This window comes from Oreochromis niloticus, linkage group LG15 (genome assembly GCF_001858045.2).
Source record: "Oreochromis niloticus isolate F11D_XX linkage group LG15, O_niloticus_UMD_NMBU, whole genome shotgun sequence".
Taxonomy (NCBI): domain Eukaryota; kingdom Metazoa; phylum Chordata; class Actinopteri; order Cichliformes; family Cichlidae; genus Oreochromis; species Oreochromis niloticus.
The window spans coordinates 39,065,468-39,081,089 of record NC_031980.2 but is presented as its reverse complement, the minus strand read 5'-3'; the positions used below and the strand labels follow the sequence as shown (position 1 = coordinate 39,081,089).

Here is a 15,622-nt window from a genome sequence, read left to right as displayed (position 1 = left end):
ACCCACTCACATCCTGGGCCATCTGACCTCAGGAATTCACATGACAAGGTGGGGCCAGGTTTCACAATGGGCTCACCCGAAACCCTGGCTGATTAGGTCCCACACCCGCTTTCACACCTTGGCGCATGTGATTAGAGGATCACCAGGGGGTCCTTTGTCCCTCCTTGGGGGGATACTCCCACTGGGTTTAAATCTGGGACTCTCGGCCATTTGACCTTAGAACTGAAGAAGCTTCTCGGATGAGAGGTGAAACGTCTTCAAGCAACTTAAAGAAGTCCAGACGCTTTTTCTTTGCAAACTCCTTTGACTACTGTTTGTAGTACTTTTAATGAGTTTTGGGTTTTATTCCCCCGTTTGTTTGTTTTAAACACTCAGCTCCTCATTTTCTTCTTCTGTGGTCAGAATGAATGTTAATGTTTAGCTTCAGATAAACATGATGTTCATCTGCTGCTGACCTTTGACCTCAGCCGTTTGCAAGGGAGGAGGCGGGAACAGGGAGTGGAGTGTTCTCCTCACCAGTGAATGGGAGAGTGTGGGGCGAATGCCAGGGGGCGGAGCCTGAGGCATCCACTTTCGCGCAGAGCAGTGGTGAGCCTACACAGAACTACTGCATACAGCATTACCGCAGTATTACCACAGAACTATTGCAACATTGCTATAGCATTTCTGCAGTATTACTACACTAATCCTAAAACAATTTTACTGCAGCATATTTGAAGTACAGTCTGTAGTACTGGTACCTTTTCTATCTGCTGTTCCTTCTCCTCCTTTTTCTTCTGTGGTTACAGATGGACTCATCGGCGCCTCCCGGCCTCTCTCTGGTCTCCATCTTGTCTCTGTTAGCATGCAGTGGCCAGCTGTTGGCAGCTGTCCTGCTAACGCGCAGGTATTGTGGGCGGAGCTCTACACAGGACTGGTGGATCTTGCTGTGGCTCTTTTATGATGTCATTGTCCACCTGACACTGGTAGGCAGAGCTTTATTCTTAGTTATTCCTGTCTTCATCATAATGAGAAAAAACTTTATTCAAGTTTCAGCCCATCTTCAAAATTAGACTCATTTCATAAACACTTTGTTTTTGTTTATTCTTTTTAATTTTTTATTCTAAACCTAAACGTTTTTAGGAGGGTCCATTTGTTTACATGTGTTTGATTGTTGTTTTTCAGGAGGGTCCATTTGTTTACTTGTCTCTGGTCGGGACGGTGGAGGCTTCTGACGGGCCGCTGGCTGAGCTCTGTGAGTATTTTGTAAATACACTGCAGTATTTCCAGGCAGTGTTAAATTGATCTGAAGTCCAGTATGAGATCAAAGTAATGAAGTACTTTTACTTACAGATACTGTAAAAACACACTGTTTGGTACGCCATTTGGGATGTTTGACTTATTCTCACCTGTCTTACCTGTAGGGAAGGAGTACGGGAAAGCCGACAGTCGCTGGCTGGTTTCTGATCCGACGATCGTCTCCATCGAGATCCTGACCGTCATCCTCGACTCGCTGCTCGCTCTGCTGCTTATACACGCAGTACTGAAGGACAAGTACTACAGGTAACATTTCCTGTACAGGAGTTACTGTGCTGCCGGTACTGCTTGGTGCTGACGTTAATGGTGAACCAATCTGTCAGACACTTCCTGCAGATCGCTCTGAGCGTGTGCGAGCTGTACGGCGGCTGGATGACCTTCTGTCCCGATTGGCTGCTGGGCAGCCCTCACCTGAACACATCCTCCTTGCTCTACTTGTGGGTCTACCTGGTCTTCTTTAATGGAGTCTGGGTCCTGGTCCCGGGTCTGCTGCTGCTCCAGTCCTGGTTCAGCCTAAGGAGTCTGCACATGCTCAGAGTGGACCAAAGCAAAGCAGCTAAAAGACAGTGATGTCACTGATTCGGTTTAAACTGATCGATGGCAGAGTTGGGGGATCATTTAAATATTCGTCTGATGTCAGAATCAATCACCACGATCAATCGTTTGAAAATAAACATTTTATTATAGATACAGTTTCAGTGCCTTAAATTATTGCTTTAGAACATCTAACCACATCTCCCTTCACCTCCCTCCTCCCCCCTCCCTCAGCTCCTTTTGATCATCTTGTTGACGGAGGTGAAGGCCTGCTGGAGGCCCAGTCCCTTCAAGGCGCTGCAGGCCTGAATCTCCCATAGTCTGTCTGTGTAGCTGGGGAGGTCTAGTGAGGTGGAGACCTGAGGGGGGGGGGAGTCAGAGAAAAGGAGTCATCAGTTACTGAGGAAATATGTAATCAGATTACAGTAACTTTAGCATTTACCATCAGAGCTCATGTGAGCTCCAGAGACAGGAGTTAGAGTCAGGACATTTTATTGGGGTGGCTGTAGCTCAAGCGGTAGTAATTAATTAATCCCAGAGTAAACAATGTGCTGACAGATGCTCAAAGATAGTAAAAACAGTAAGGGGTTAGGGTTAGGCCCAGTGCAGGATGGGTCTAACCCTATGTTCACAGAGTCCAGCATTTGGGTCCTCCTTCCCCACGATCTGCAACTCAGACCGTGACACAGAGGGCTTTAAAAACTACCGACTGACTGATAATCTTCATTTTCTGACCCGTTTCTGATTCTGAACTCATCATCAGCAGGTAAGAAGCCACAGGTGGAGAGTAAAAGTCACCCACCGATCATTGGGAGGTCAAAGGGCACGAAAACCCTTTTCAAAGTGAGCGGGGCCATCTAAAGTCTGGGACTGGCTCATTCAGAAGCTCCAATCAGAGAACCAACAGTAACCAAATGAACAGATAGAGCTGTGGTATTTAAGGTGGTTTATGGATTCATCAAAGCACACACTCAGCAACAGGACACAAATCATTCCACCTTAAAAGCTGCTGGACCGTGGAACCAGTCCTGGCTCTCAGGTGGCACTGTCCCCAGGTGTGAATTAGTTCAGTGTCAGGTGTATACTGGGGGTAAACTGTTCCTTTAAGCTGTTATGACTAGAAATTATGCTTCATTGTTGTTTCTATTCTTAGTTTGATCTATGAATGTATTAAGTGGCAGTAAATGATGTTGTTTCATGAGCTGGGTCAGTAACACTCTGATCTCCTAAGAAACTCTTCAGTCTCTTAAAGTTCCCCAGTTCTCTTCCTCATCCGTAGTTTTCCACCTCAATAGCTCCTTCAGATGCTATAGTGAAGAACTTTTACCTGTACTGTCTATTTTAGTCCATACTTAGAAGGGAAATTAAAAAACCTGATGATTCTGAGTACTTTCTTCACTGGGAAACTTTGTGAATGCACACCCCAGTTTCAGGTCAGTCGGATACCCCAGGCTCCTGTAGTGGGAACACTGGAGTGGTTCCTACCTCGCGGATGGTCATGGAGTTGGGCAGATCCTTCTTGTTGGCCAGAACCATGACAGGAACTCCTCGCAGCTTCTCTTCGCTCAGAATCTTCTTCAGAGCCGCCTTCGCCTCCGCCATCCGGCCCTGATCGCTACTGTCCACCACGAAGATCAGCGCCTCACAGTCGTCCAGGTACAGCCTCAAAGACAACGCCAGCGATCAACATCATCACACATGACCTCTGCTCTGTCTGTTAGTAACCTTTGACCCCCCCCCCCCTTTTTTTTTTTTTACCTCAGCAGCTTAAAATTAAAAGCCCTCTAATAATTCCTTGGATTCATGAAGTACATTTCAAAGTTCATGTGCTACTTCAACAGTGAATAACAGTGGAGCCACATTTCTGTGTGTCATCTTGACACTATCCCCTCTCGTCTTTTCAAAGAAGTCTTTGACACTATTGGCCCTCATGTTTTAACTATTATCAACACCTCTCTTTTAACTGGAACCGTTCCACTTGATTTTAAACGTGCTATTGTCCACTCACTTCTTAAAAAACTAACTTTGACTCAACTGTTATCTCAAATTTTAGACCGATCTCTAAACTTTCTTTTCTCCCTAAAATTTTAGAAAAAGTAGCTTTTATTCAGCTCCAGGCCTTTCTGGAGACTAATGCTATCTTAGAATCGTTTCAGTCTGGTTTTAAAGTGCTACATAGCACTGAAACCGTGCTTTTAAAAGTTAATGATCTTAATGATCTTTTATTGACTACCACTTCTGGTAATCCCGTCATTTTAGTGCTCTTAGATTTGAGTGTGGCATTTGATACAGTGGATCACGGGATTCTGCTATCAAGATTGTGTGGGCATTAAGGGTACTGCACTTAAATGGTTCAGATCCTACTTAACTGATAAGAGTTTTTCTGTCAGATTCGATGGCTCCTCTTCCGCATCCACCCCCCTTACGTGTGGGCTCCCACAAGGGTCTGTCCTTGGTCCAGTACTTTTTTCCCTTTAGATGCTCTCTCTAGGTTCTATTTTTAGAAAATATGGAATTTCGTTTCACTGCTACGCTGACGATTCTCAAATCTATTTTCCCCTTAAAAAGAATTCTGCAGACCTTTTTAAAGTTTTACTTGACTGTCTTGATGACATTAAGTCTTGGTTTGCTTTAAATTTTTTGCATATAAATGATTAAAAAAAAAAAAAAAAAAAAAAAAAGAGAGATCATATTATTTGGACCCTCTGACCCCCGTTTTTCTCTTAATGTTGATCTTGGTCCACTGGAAAAGTTCAGAACGCCGTTTGCAAAAAAATTTATGTGTGTTTCTCAATAGCTCTTTCTCATTTGAGAAACAAATAAATCCATCCATTCATCTATTTTCTTCCGCTTATCCGGGACTGGGTCGCGGGGGCAGCAGCCCAAGCAGAGAAGCCCAGACCTCCCTCTCCCCAGCCACCTCCACCAGCTTATCTGGGGGAACACCAAGGCGTTCCCAGGCCAGCCGAGAGATATAACCTCTCCAGCATGTCCTGGGTCTGCCCCGGGGCCTCCTCCCGGTGGGACATGCCCAGAAAATCTTGCCCAGGAGGCGCCCAGGGGGCATCCTTGTCAGATGCCCAAACCACCTCAACTGGCTCCTTTCGATGTGGAGGAGCAGCAGCTCTACTCTGAGCCCTTCCCGAATGGCTGAACTTCTCACCCTATCTCTAAGGGAGAGAAAGCCCATTTCCGCCGCTTGTATTCACGATCTCGTTCTTTCGGTCACTACCCACAGCTCGTGACCATAGGTGAGGGTAGGGGCGTAGATCGACCGGTAAATAAATTCTGTTATGAAAACCAGCTTTTTCCAGTTGAGGGCCATTGCAGTGACCCTAAACCAAGTGTTACGTTCCCCTAAAAGGGTCCAGGCAGTGAGGGGGAAGTAACAAAAAGTGTCCGGGTCAGAAAAAAGAGACAAGGAGGCAAAAGGGTTAAATTAAAGAGTTTTATTAAAGTAGCTCAACTAAAAGAGACGGACAAGCCGCTATCACCATTTAAGGGAACAAACAAAACTCAAGCGTTGGTCAATAAAGTCAAAAAAAGAGCAGCTCACTAGCTGCAGCCACACAAACACACACCTCCGTAGCTACAAACACACAGCTCACTAGCTGTAACCATTCACATGGCACTCTGGCCCAGAGCTCACCTTTCCCTGGGCTTAAATACCTTTAATTACCGAGTCAGCTGTGTAAAAGAGAAAGGTGGCACCTAAGGCAGGAGAGCTGGTAGGACACGCCCACACAGGGAACTTCAGGAGGAGGCCCTGCTAGGGCCGTAACACCAAGAGTATGTTGTCATCTGCTGATTTTGAGAGAGTGATTCATGCATTTATTTCATCTAGGCTTGACAACTGCAACAGTCTTTATTTTGGTATTAACCAGGCATTACTCTCTTGTTTGCAGCTAGTTCAGAATGCAGCGGCCCGACTCCTAACAGGCACTTGCAAATTTGAACATATTTCCCCAATACTGGCACATTTGCACTGGTTGCCAGTACGTCGTAGAATCAAATTCAAGATTTTGTTGTTTGTTTTTAAATCTTTGAATGGATTAGCTCCATCTTATCTCTCTGACCTTTTAACTAAAAATACTCCGAGCAGAGTTCTTAGGTCGGCAGATAAGTTGGTTCTGGATATCCCCAGAACCAGAACGGAAGAACAGAGGTAACTGAGCTTTGGCGGTTGCTGCCCCCATGCTCTGGAACAGTCTGCCCCTTAACATTAGGTTGTTGTCAACACTTGGCATTTTTAAAACCCGCTTGAAAACACACTTGTATTCTTTAGCTTTCAATTGTGACTAGTCTTTCATTGGTTTTTTTTCTATGAATGTTTACCATTTTCATTATGTACAGCACTTTGCTTCAACCCGTGTTGTTTTTTAAATGTGCTTATGAATAAATTTGATTTGACATCTGGAGCAGACAGATGTGAGGAGCTCTGGCCCTGACCTGACCCGACCCCGTTTACCTCCAGTTGGGCCTCATGTGTTTCTGTCCTCCCACATCCCATACCGTCAGAGACGTCTTCTTGTCCAGGTTCAGTGTTCCCACATTGAAGCCGATAGTCGGAGATGTCTCCATCACCTGGAAGGTCACAGAGAGACAGTCTGACCTGAACGCCACCTGTCCCACACTAAGCACTCACCTGAGGAGGAAGCTTACCTGTCCGGTCAGGAGCTTGGCCAGCAGGGTCGACTTTCCAGCAGAGTCCAGGCCCATGAGGATTACCTGGACACAGGTACGAAACATTAAAGTGAAGAAGAGCTGAGGGTGCCTGTATTTACCTGCCAGATCACCATGGTAACCATTGCTGCTGAACAGCTGATCAGAGCTGTTCAGCTGACTCTGATTATGGTAAACACATGAAAATGTGAGCGTGCTCAGAGCCAGAGCTGCATGATAACCCTCACCATGGCAACCATTATCTCTGGTTATTATTATATTACAATCCATACCTGTCAGGGCACAGGTAACACTAGAGTTCAGGCCTGTGAGAATCACCTGTAACTATGACAACCAGGATTTTCTGTGATCTCAAATCAACTACACCCCGGTCAGAGGTTACTGAGGTCAGGATGGTTCCTCAGCTTCCTCTGTGAACTCAAACAGGAGCAGCACACCTGCACTGAGGGGGAACAGGTGACTACACACAGGTGAGAGTGATGAGGGGCTGGCACAGCGTTCCACAGGAGGGAAACCGAGCCAGGAAGTACAACAGTAAACAAAACAGGAAGTGACTTCAACCCAAACACAACAACTCACAACCATGAAACACTGTTTGTCCACACCTGTTCTCAGGTGAACAGAAGAAATGGTAAATGGCCTGTATTTGTATAGCGCTTTACTAGTCCCTAAGGACCCCAAAGCGCTTTACACACCCAGTCATCCACCCATTCACACACACACACATTCACACACTGGTGATGGCAAGCTACATCGTAGCCACAGCTGCCCTGGGCGCACTGACAGAGGCGAGGCTGCCGGACACTGGCGCCACCGGGCCCTCTGACCACCACCAGTAGGCAACGGGTGAAGTGTCTTGCCCAAGGACACAACGACCGAGACTGAAGAAGAAGAAAACACTAAACTCACCTGGATACAGGTAAGAAACAGACATGATCACTTAAGGTAAGCTGATACACCGTGAACTTGATGTGCAGGTAAAAGGACTGACTCAGGTGAGGAGGAGTTACCTGGGGAGCACTGGCGGAGTGGCCCTGACCCATCACTCTTCTTTCCCTTCTACTTCAGTCAGGTGATCTGTATCTTCTTCTTCTTCTTCTTCAATAAAAGCCGTTTGGTCCTTTGGGGCAACTGACTGAAACTCACCTGGATAACATCTCTCACAAGTGTGTACAGGCTCATTCACAGGGCGTGGTGAGAGCAGGTCACATGACTCAGCAACAGGTCTGACTACATTTTTGCTGCACAGATAGGTCACCTGTAGTATGAATCCAACACACCCACCTTCTGACACATGAAGGAGAAGACAGGTGATACAGGTGAGAGCAGAGCTGATTTACATCCTCGTTTACATACCTGCAGGTGAGTTTGTGCAAAGACACTCGGATCAGCACGTCCATGACAGAGAGAGATAGCTAATGCAGGCACAGGAAGGAGCACAGGTGGAACACCCGGATGTGCATCACCTCTGACCTTCAGGTACAGCATGAATGGCACAGAAAACAGACTTCTTGTTTACCTTCAGTCTACATGTAACGCAAAGTTATTTAAGGGCTAGTTTTATTGCATTGGGTGAGTTTACTGACTGACGTGCAGAAGAAATAGTTCTTTATGGAGCCCAGATGGTGTGAATGACGAGACCAGAGACTGCAAACTTTTGTTTAGGAAACCCAAAAATATATTGAATAAATGGGGGGGGGATGGAATAAAATAATAAATACAAAACATAACATAACATAAATGTACCACAATTAATTAATCAATTAGTGTTTTGATTCTCTGTGCAAGAGTCTTTTGTTAAGATTCCTTTTGGTCCTTTTAACGTTTCTTTTAAGGTTCAGTTCAGGAATTCCTCCTTAGGGTGCAGTTTCATGTATGGGAAAAATTATGTCTGTAATCCAAAGACGGCAAAAGGGGTGAAAAGAGGGGAAAAGAATGGTCCAACCGGCTTGCCATTTCAATATGAAGAACAGTTTCAGTGTGACGACAAAACCCCCTGACCTGTAGGCCAGAAAAATGTCCATTAGTTCAAGATACTGCAAGCTGTGGAATTTTTTATACCCTTTCTATATCCTACATCACTATGTATACTTGTTCTTCAATTGTCTAAATAAATTTTTTTTAAAAAGAAAAGAAAAGAAAAAAAAAAAAAAGAGTCCATTAGTATGTCATGTTCAATTGGTGTTCGCTCGCTTTGTGGTAGAGTATCACTTCCTGTTCCTGCTCAAACACAGTGGTGTTTCTGAGTAGCTTTTCTGCTTAGCAATTTAATTTAAATCTTTTGATACATCCCTTTTTCATAGTATAATCTTAACGTGCTTCATCTGAATCACCCTTTCTGTGTACTCACTACCTAATTTATAGCCAAAGTATTCACTCACTGTCTCTTTACTGTTTCGCTAGCTTAGCTCGTAGCCGACTCGCTAGCACCATGGCTACTTCACCTGTCCCTCCTGCACTTTCCTGCTCATTGTGTCAGATGTTTAGTTACTCCTCGGCCTCCTTTAGCAGTAATGATACCTGTAACAAATGTAGCATATTTGCAGCTCTGGAGGCCAGGATTACTGAATTGGAGACTCGACTTCGCACCCTTCATTCACCCGTAGCTAGCCAGGCCCCTGTAGCTGGTGCAGCCGAAGATAGCGTAGGCCCCACTAGCTGTTCCCCGGCAGACCCCAAGCAGCTGGGGAAAGAGGGCGGCTGGGTGACGGTGAGGAGGAAGCATAGTCTTAAACTGAAGCCCCAGGTACACCACCAACCTGTTCATGTGTCTAACCGTTTTTCCCCACTCGGCGACACACCCGCCGGGGGTCAAACTCTGGTAATTGGTGATTCTGTTCTCAGACATGTGAAGCTAGAGACACCGGCAACCATAGTCAATTGTCTTCCAGGGGCCAGAGCAGGCGACATTGAAGGAAATTTAAAACTGCTGGCTAAGGGTAAACGTAAATACAGTAAAATCATAATTCACGTCGGCAGTAATGACACCCGGTTACGCCAATCGGAGGTCACTAAAATCAATATTGAATCGGTGTGTAACTTTGCCAAAACAATGTCGGACTCTGTAGTTTTCTCTGGTCCCCTCCCCAATCAGACCAGGAGTGACATGTTTAGCCGCATGTTCTCCTTAAATTGCTGGCTGTCTGAGTGGTGTCCCAGAAACGATGTGGGCTTCATAGATAATTGGCAAACCTTCTGGAGGAAACCTGGTCTTGTTAGGAGAGACGGCATCCATCCCACTTTGGATGGAGCAGCTCTCATTTCTAGAAATATGGACAAATTTATTAAACCCCCCAAAATATGACTATCCAGAGTTGGGACCAGGAAGCAGAGTTGCAGTCTTACACGCCTCTCTGCAGCTTCTCTCCTCCTGCTACCCCCCCAAAAACCCATCTCCATTGAGACTGTGTCAGCTCCCAAAAAGACAAAAAACAAACCAAAAACCAGCAATAAACAACTTAAACATAAAAAATCACAAAGAAAGAACAATACAGTATCCACATCTGAACCAAAGAGTAAAACAGTGAAATGTGGATTATTAAATATTAGGTCTCTCTCCTCCAAGTCTCTGTTAGTACATGACTTAATAATTGATCAACAAATCGATTTACTCTGCCTTACAGAAACCTGGTTGCAGCAGGATGAGTATGTTAGTTTAAATGAATCAACACCCCGAGTCATTCTAACTACCAGAAATCTCGAAGCACAGGCCGAGGGGGCGGTGTGGCAGCAATTTTTCACACCAGCCTATTAATTAACGAAAGACAAAGACAGACTTTTAATTCATTTGAAAGCCTGATGCTTAGCCTCGTCCACCCCAGCTGTAAAACTCAGAAACCAGTCTTACTTGTTATCATCTATCGTCCACCTGGGCCTTACACAGAGTTTCTCTCTGATTTCTCAGACTTTTTATCTGATTTAGTGCTCAGCTCAGATAAAATAATTATTGTGGGTGATTTTAACATCCATGTAGATGCTAAAAATGACAGCCTCAACATCGCATTTAATCTGTTATTAGACTCAATTGGCTTCTCTCAAAATGTAAAAGAACCCACCCACCACTTTAATCACACTCTAGATCTTGTTTTAACGTATGGCATAGAAACTGAACATTTAACAGTGTTTCCTGAAAACCCTCTGCTGTCTGATCATTTCCTGATAAAATTTACATTTACAATAATTGATTACACAGCAGTGGAGAGTAGACTTTATCAAAGTAGATGTCTTTCTGAAAGTGCTGTAACTAAGTTTAAGAATATAATCCACCCACTGTTATCATCTTCAATGCCCTGTACCAACATAGAGCAGAGCAGCTATCTGAACGCTACTCCAACAGAGGTCGATTATCTTGTTAATAATTTTACCTCCTCACTACGTACGACTCTGGATACTGTAGCTCCTGTGAAAACTAAGGCCTCAAATCCAAAGTCCCTGACTCCGTGGTATAATTCTCAAACACGTAGCCTAAAGCAGATAACTCGTAAGCTGGAGAGGAAATGGCGTGTCACAAATTTAGAGGATCATCATTTAGCCTGGAGAAATAGTTTGCTGCTTTATAAGAAAGCCCTCCGCAAAGCCAGAACATCTTACTATTCATCACTGATTGAAGAAAATAAGAACAACCCCAGGTTTCTCTTCAGCACTGTAGCCAGGCTGACAAAAAGTCAGAGCTCTACTGAGCCAACAATCCCTTTAACGTTAACTAGTAATGACTTCATGAACTTCTTCACAAATAAAATTTTTATCATTAGAGAAAAAATTACCAATAATCATCCCACAGATGTAACATTATCTACAGCTACTTTTAGTACCATCAATGTTAAGTTAGACTCTTTTTCTCCAATTGATCTTTCTGAGTTAACTTCAATAATTAATTCCTCCAAACCATCAACGTGTCTTTTAGACCCCATTCCTACAAAACTGCTCAAAGAGGTCCTGCCATTAATTAATGCTTCAATCTTAAATATGATCAACCTATCTCTAATAATCGGCTATGTACCACAGGCCTTCAAGGTGGCTGTAGTTAAACCTTTACTTAAAAAGCCATCTCTAGACCCAGCTGTCTTAGCTAATTATAGGCCAATCTCCAACCTTCCTTTCATATCAAAAATCCTTGAAAGAGTAGTTGTCAAACAGCTAACTGATCATCTGCAGAGGAATGGCTTATTTGAAGCGTTTCAGTCAGGTTTCAGAGCTCATCACAGCACAGAAACAGCTTTAGTGAAGGTTACAAATGATCTTCTTATGGCCTCTGACAGTGGACTCATCTCTGTGCTTGTCCTGCTAGACCTCAGTGCTGCATTCGATACTGTTGACCATAATATCCTATTAGAGCGATTAGAACATGCTGTAGGTATTACAGGTACTGCACTGCAGTGGTTTGTATCATATCTATCTAATAGACTCCAATTTGTACATGTAAATGGAGAGTCCTCTTCAGACACTAAGGTCAATTATGGTGTTCCACAGGGTTCAGTGCTAGGACCAATTCTATTTACATTATACATGCTTCCCTTAGGCAGCATCATTAGAAGACATAGCATAAATTTTCACTGCTATGCAGATGACACGCAGCTCTATCTATCCATGAAGCCAGGTAACACAGACCAATTAGTTAAACTGCAGGAATGTCTTAAAGACATAAAGACCTGGATGGCCGCTAACTTTCTGCTTCTTAATTCAGATAAAACTGAGGTTATTGTACTCGGCCCTGAAAATCTTAGAAATATGGTATCTAAGCAGATTCTTACTCTGGATGGCATTACCTTGGCCTCCAGTAATGCTGTGAGAAACCTTGGAGTCATTTTTGACCAGGACATGTCCTTCAACGCACATATTAAACAAATATGTAAGACTGCTTTCTTCCATTTGCGCAACATCTCTAAAATTAGAAATATCCTGTCTCAGAGTGATGCTGAAAAACTAGTTCATGCATTTATTACTTCCAGGCTGGACTACTGTAATTCTTTATTATCAGGATGTCCTAAAAACTCGCTGAAAAGCCTTCAGCTAATCCAAAATGCTGCAGCAAGAGTACTGACAGGGACTAGAAAGAGAGAGCATATTTCTCCTTTTTTGGCTTCCCTTCATTGGCTTCCTGTTAAATCCAGAATTGAATTCAAAATCCTGCTCCTCACATACAAGGTCTTAAATAATCAGGCCCCATCTTATCTTAATGACCTTGTAGTACCATATCACCCTATTAGAGCACTTCGCTCTTGCACTGCAGGCCTACTTGTTGTTCCTAGAGTATTTAAAAGTAGAATGGGAGGCAGAGCCTTCAGTTTTCAGGCCCCTCTTCTGTGGAACCAACTTCCAGTTTGGATTCGGGAGACAGACACTATCTCTACTTTCAAGATTAGGCTTAAAACTTTCCTTTTTGCTAAAGCATATAGTTAGGGCTGGACCAGGTGACCCTGAATCCTCCCTTAGTTATGCTGCAATAGACGTAGGCTGCCGGGGATTCCCATGATGCATTGAGTTTTTCCCTTCCAGTCACCTTTCTCACTCACTATGTGCTAATAGACCTCTCTGCATCGAATCATATCTGTTATTAATCTCTGTCTCTCTTCCACAGCATGTCTTTCATCCTGTTTTCCTTCTTTCACCCCAACCGGTCGCAGCAGATGGCCGCCCCTCCCTGAGCCTGGTTCTGCCGGAGGTTTCTTCCTGTTAAAAGGGAGTTTTTCCTTCCCACTGTCGCCAAAGTGCTTGCTCATAGGGGGTCATATGATTGTTGGGTTTTTCTCTGTATTTATTATTGTGCTATCTACTGTACAATATAAAGCGCCTTGAGGCGACTTTTGTTGTGATTTGGCGCTATATAAATAAAATTGAATTGAATTGAATTGAATTCAGTTTACCGGTAAACAAATCCATTTTTCTACAGTTCTATGCAACAGTGTGAATCATCATCATCATCATCATCAACAACAACAACAACAACAACAACAACAACAACAACAACAACAACAACAACAACAACATCGTATCATATTTCACAAAGGTACAATATTTAAATCATCAATCCTTTTGGCTACGTAGCTTCATCTATACATTCAAGTAGCGTTTACTACAAACAAATACAAAAACGACAATGAAAAAACAACAACTGTCTAACAGATAGCATAGCCGAATTCAAGGCAACACATAACAACAATCAGTCAATTGTACTTTGTTTCAAAGAGAGCCCATTTAAGTACTTAAATAAATGAAAGTGTTCAAAAACAGCTGTTTTTGAACTGGAGTTCTGCTTGCGGTGGGAACGCCGCCGAACAAAGTATTTTTTAAACGCAGAAACAACAGACCCGCTAATGACAACTAACAGGGTTACTTTCGTTAGAAATTAAGGACACTTACCCCTGGGGTGATAAGATTTAATAATCAAACTGAGAAGAGAAAATGTTTTGTTTTCCAATGCCGTGCTCAACGCCATACGCTTACAGCCACAGCATGAGTCGAACCCGGAAGTATCCCACGTCGCGGCAAGTATGAAAGCCGGTTTTCATACTTGCCGCGACGTGGAAGCTGCAAATCAGTAAAGTAAAGTAAAGTGTGTTGTGTTAGTCCCCGAAGGGAAATTACTCCTCTGCATTTAACCCATTCACCCAGTGAAGCAGTGGGCAGCCACCAGTGCAGCGCCCGGGGAGCAGTGTGTAGGGGCGGTACCTTGCTCAGGGGTACCTCAGGGTAGCCGTTCAGTGGGGTCGAACCCCCGAGCTATCCCTGCCCTCCAGTGAGCTAACGTGGGTCATGTGACATTGCGTAGTTGATATGGGTTACATACAGCCCACTGAATTTTACACACACATAAACAGAAGACCTGTCCTCATTTCACCTTAAAAACATGTTCCAATACTCTAGTTCAGGGGTGTCCAAAGTCCGGCCCGCGGTCCATGTTTAATTGGCCCTCAAGTAATTTTATAAATAGAATAGAATATGGCCCGCACTTCAACTTTTGCTTAAGTGTATTGCACTTCTTAGTTTTAACACCAGGGGGAGCTACTGTTGCTCAAGAATAGAATAGAATAGAATAGCCTTTATTGTCATTGTACAGGGTACAACGAAATTGGAGTGCCACTCCCTTGGTGCAAAATGCAATAATAAATATAAATGTAAAATATAAAAGGTACAATAAAACAAACGTAAGTACTCAAACAAAAGTAAGTATGATATTTACAGGATAGCAGCATTAATATAATGACAGTATGACAGTATGAATAGCAGCATAATATAATGACAGTGACAGTATGGTATGGCTAAGCAGGTTCAATTGTTTTTGTGCTTATTTACAACAGTGATAGCTCTGGGAAAGAAGCTATCCCTGAATCTGTTTGTCCTGGTTTTATGTGACCTGTATCGTCGGCCTGACGGTAATAGTTCAAACAGTTGATTGCTGGGGTGAGAATGGTCCTTGATGATATTGCCAGCTCTGCTGAGGTACCTAGAGTTTGCAATGACCTCCAGGCTGGGCAGAGAGCAGCCAGTGATCTTCTGGGCTGTGTTGATGACCCTCTGCAGTACTTTCCTGTCTGCAGCTGAGCACCCTGCATACCATGTTGTTATGCCGTACGTTAGGATGCTCTCTATGGTGGCTCTGTAGCAAGGCAGTTGCTCCACCAAAAAGGACAATCACAGAAGAAATTTACCCCAAGTTACTAAACATGGCAGAACCAAAGAAGCGAAAGGTAGAAAGTGAATGCAGAAAATTTCAGACACGGTGGGAGAGTGAATATTTCTTTAAAGAATTCAAGGGGAAGTGTGTCTGTTTTATCTGCACTGAAACTGTGGCAGTTATGAAATAGTATAATGTATGACGTCATTATGAAACCAAACATCAGGCCTATGCATCCTACACTGGTGCTGAGCGAGAGCAGAAATTAAAGCAAATGCTAGCTGTCCTGCAGGGTCAGCAACAGTATTTGTTTCGTGCTCAAATTGTCCAGGAAAAGGCTCCAATAGCAGCTATGAGGTCGCCCAACTCATCGCAAGACATGGCAAGCCTTTTTCAGATGGAGACCTCATAAAACATGCCTCGTTAAAGTCACCGAAATAATGTGCCCGGAAAAAGTGCAGGACTTCAACGACGTCAGCATGTCCAGAAGTACAG

General features: G+C 43.8%; 2 protein-coding genes across 6 annotated transcripts; one reads left to right on the top strand and one right to left on the bottom strand.

Moving 5' to 3' along the window:
• The first annotated feature begins 466 nt into the window (after positions 1–466).
• On the top strand, positions 467–1,988 carry ebpl (EBP like). Its single transcript, XM_003458631.4, has 5 exons — positions 467–588; positions 789–965; positions 1,165–1,234; positions 1,404–1,542; positions 1,620–1,988. Exons 1-5 carry the CDS (start codon positions 523–525, stop codon positions 1,864–1,866), a joined length of 699 nt encoding a protein of 232 aa, XP_003458679.2. The 5' UTR covers positions 467–522; the 3' UTR covers positions 1,867–1,988.
• arl11 (ADP-ribosylation factor-like 11) lies at positions 1,640–14,078 on the bottom strand. 5 transcript variants are annotated; one of them, XM_019354664.2, is made up of 5 exons: positions 13,873–14,078; positions 6,493–6,558; positions 6,299–6,414; positions 3,316–3,493; positions 1,640–2,189 (listed from the first exon to the last, which is right to left on the bottom strand). In XM_019354664.2, exons 2-5 carry the CDS (start codon positions 6,547–6,549, stop codon positions 2,061–2,063), a joined length of 480 nt encoding a protein of 159 aa, XP_019210209.1. In that variant the 5' UTR covers positions 6,550–6,558; positions 13,873–14,078; the 3' UTR covers positions 1,640–2,060. The 5 variants fall into 5 exon arrangements, with proteins under 5 accessions (XP_019210209.1, XP_025754971.1, XP_005463828.1 ...); XM_025899186.1 differs by lacking the exon at positions 13,873–14,078 and adding an exon at positions 7,524–7,637; XM_005463771.3 differs by lacking the exon at positions 13,873–14,078 and adding an exon at positions 6,786–7,237.
• Positions 14,079–15,622: the final 1,544 nt, after the last annotated feature.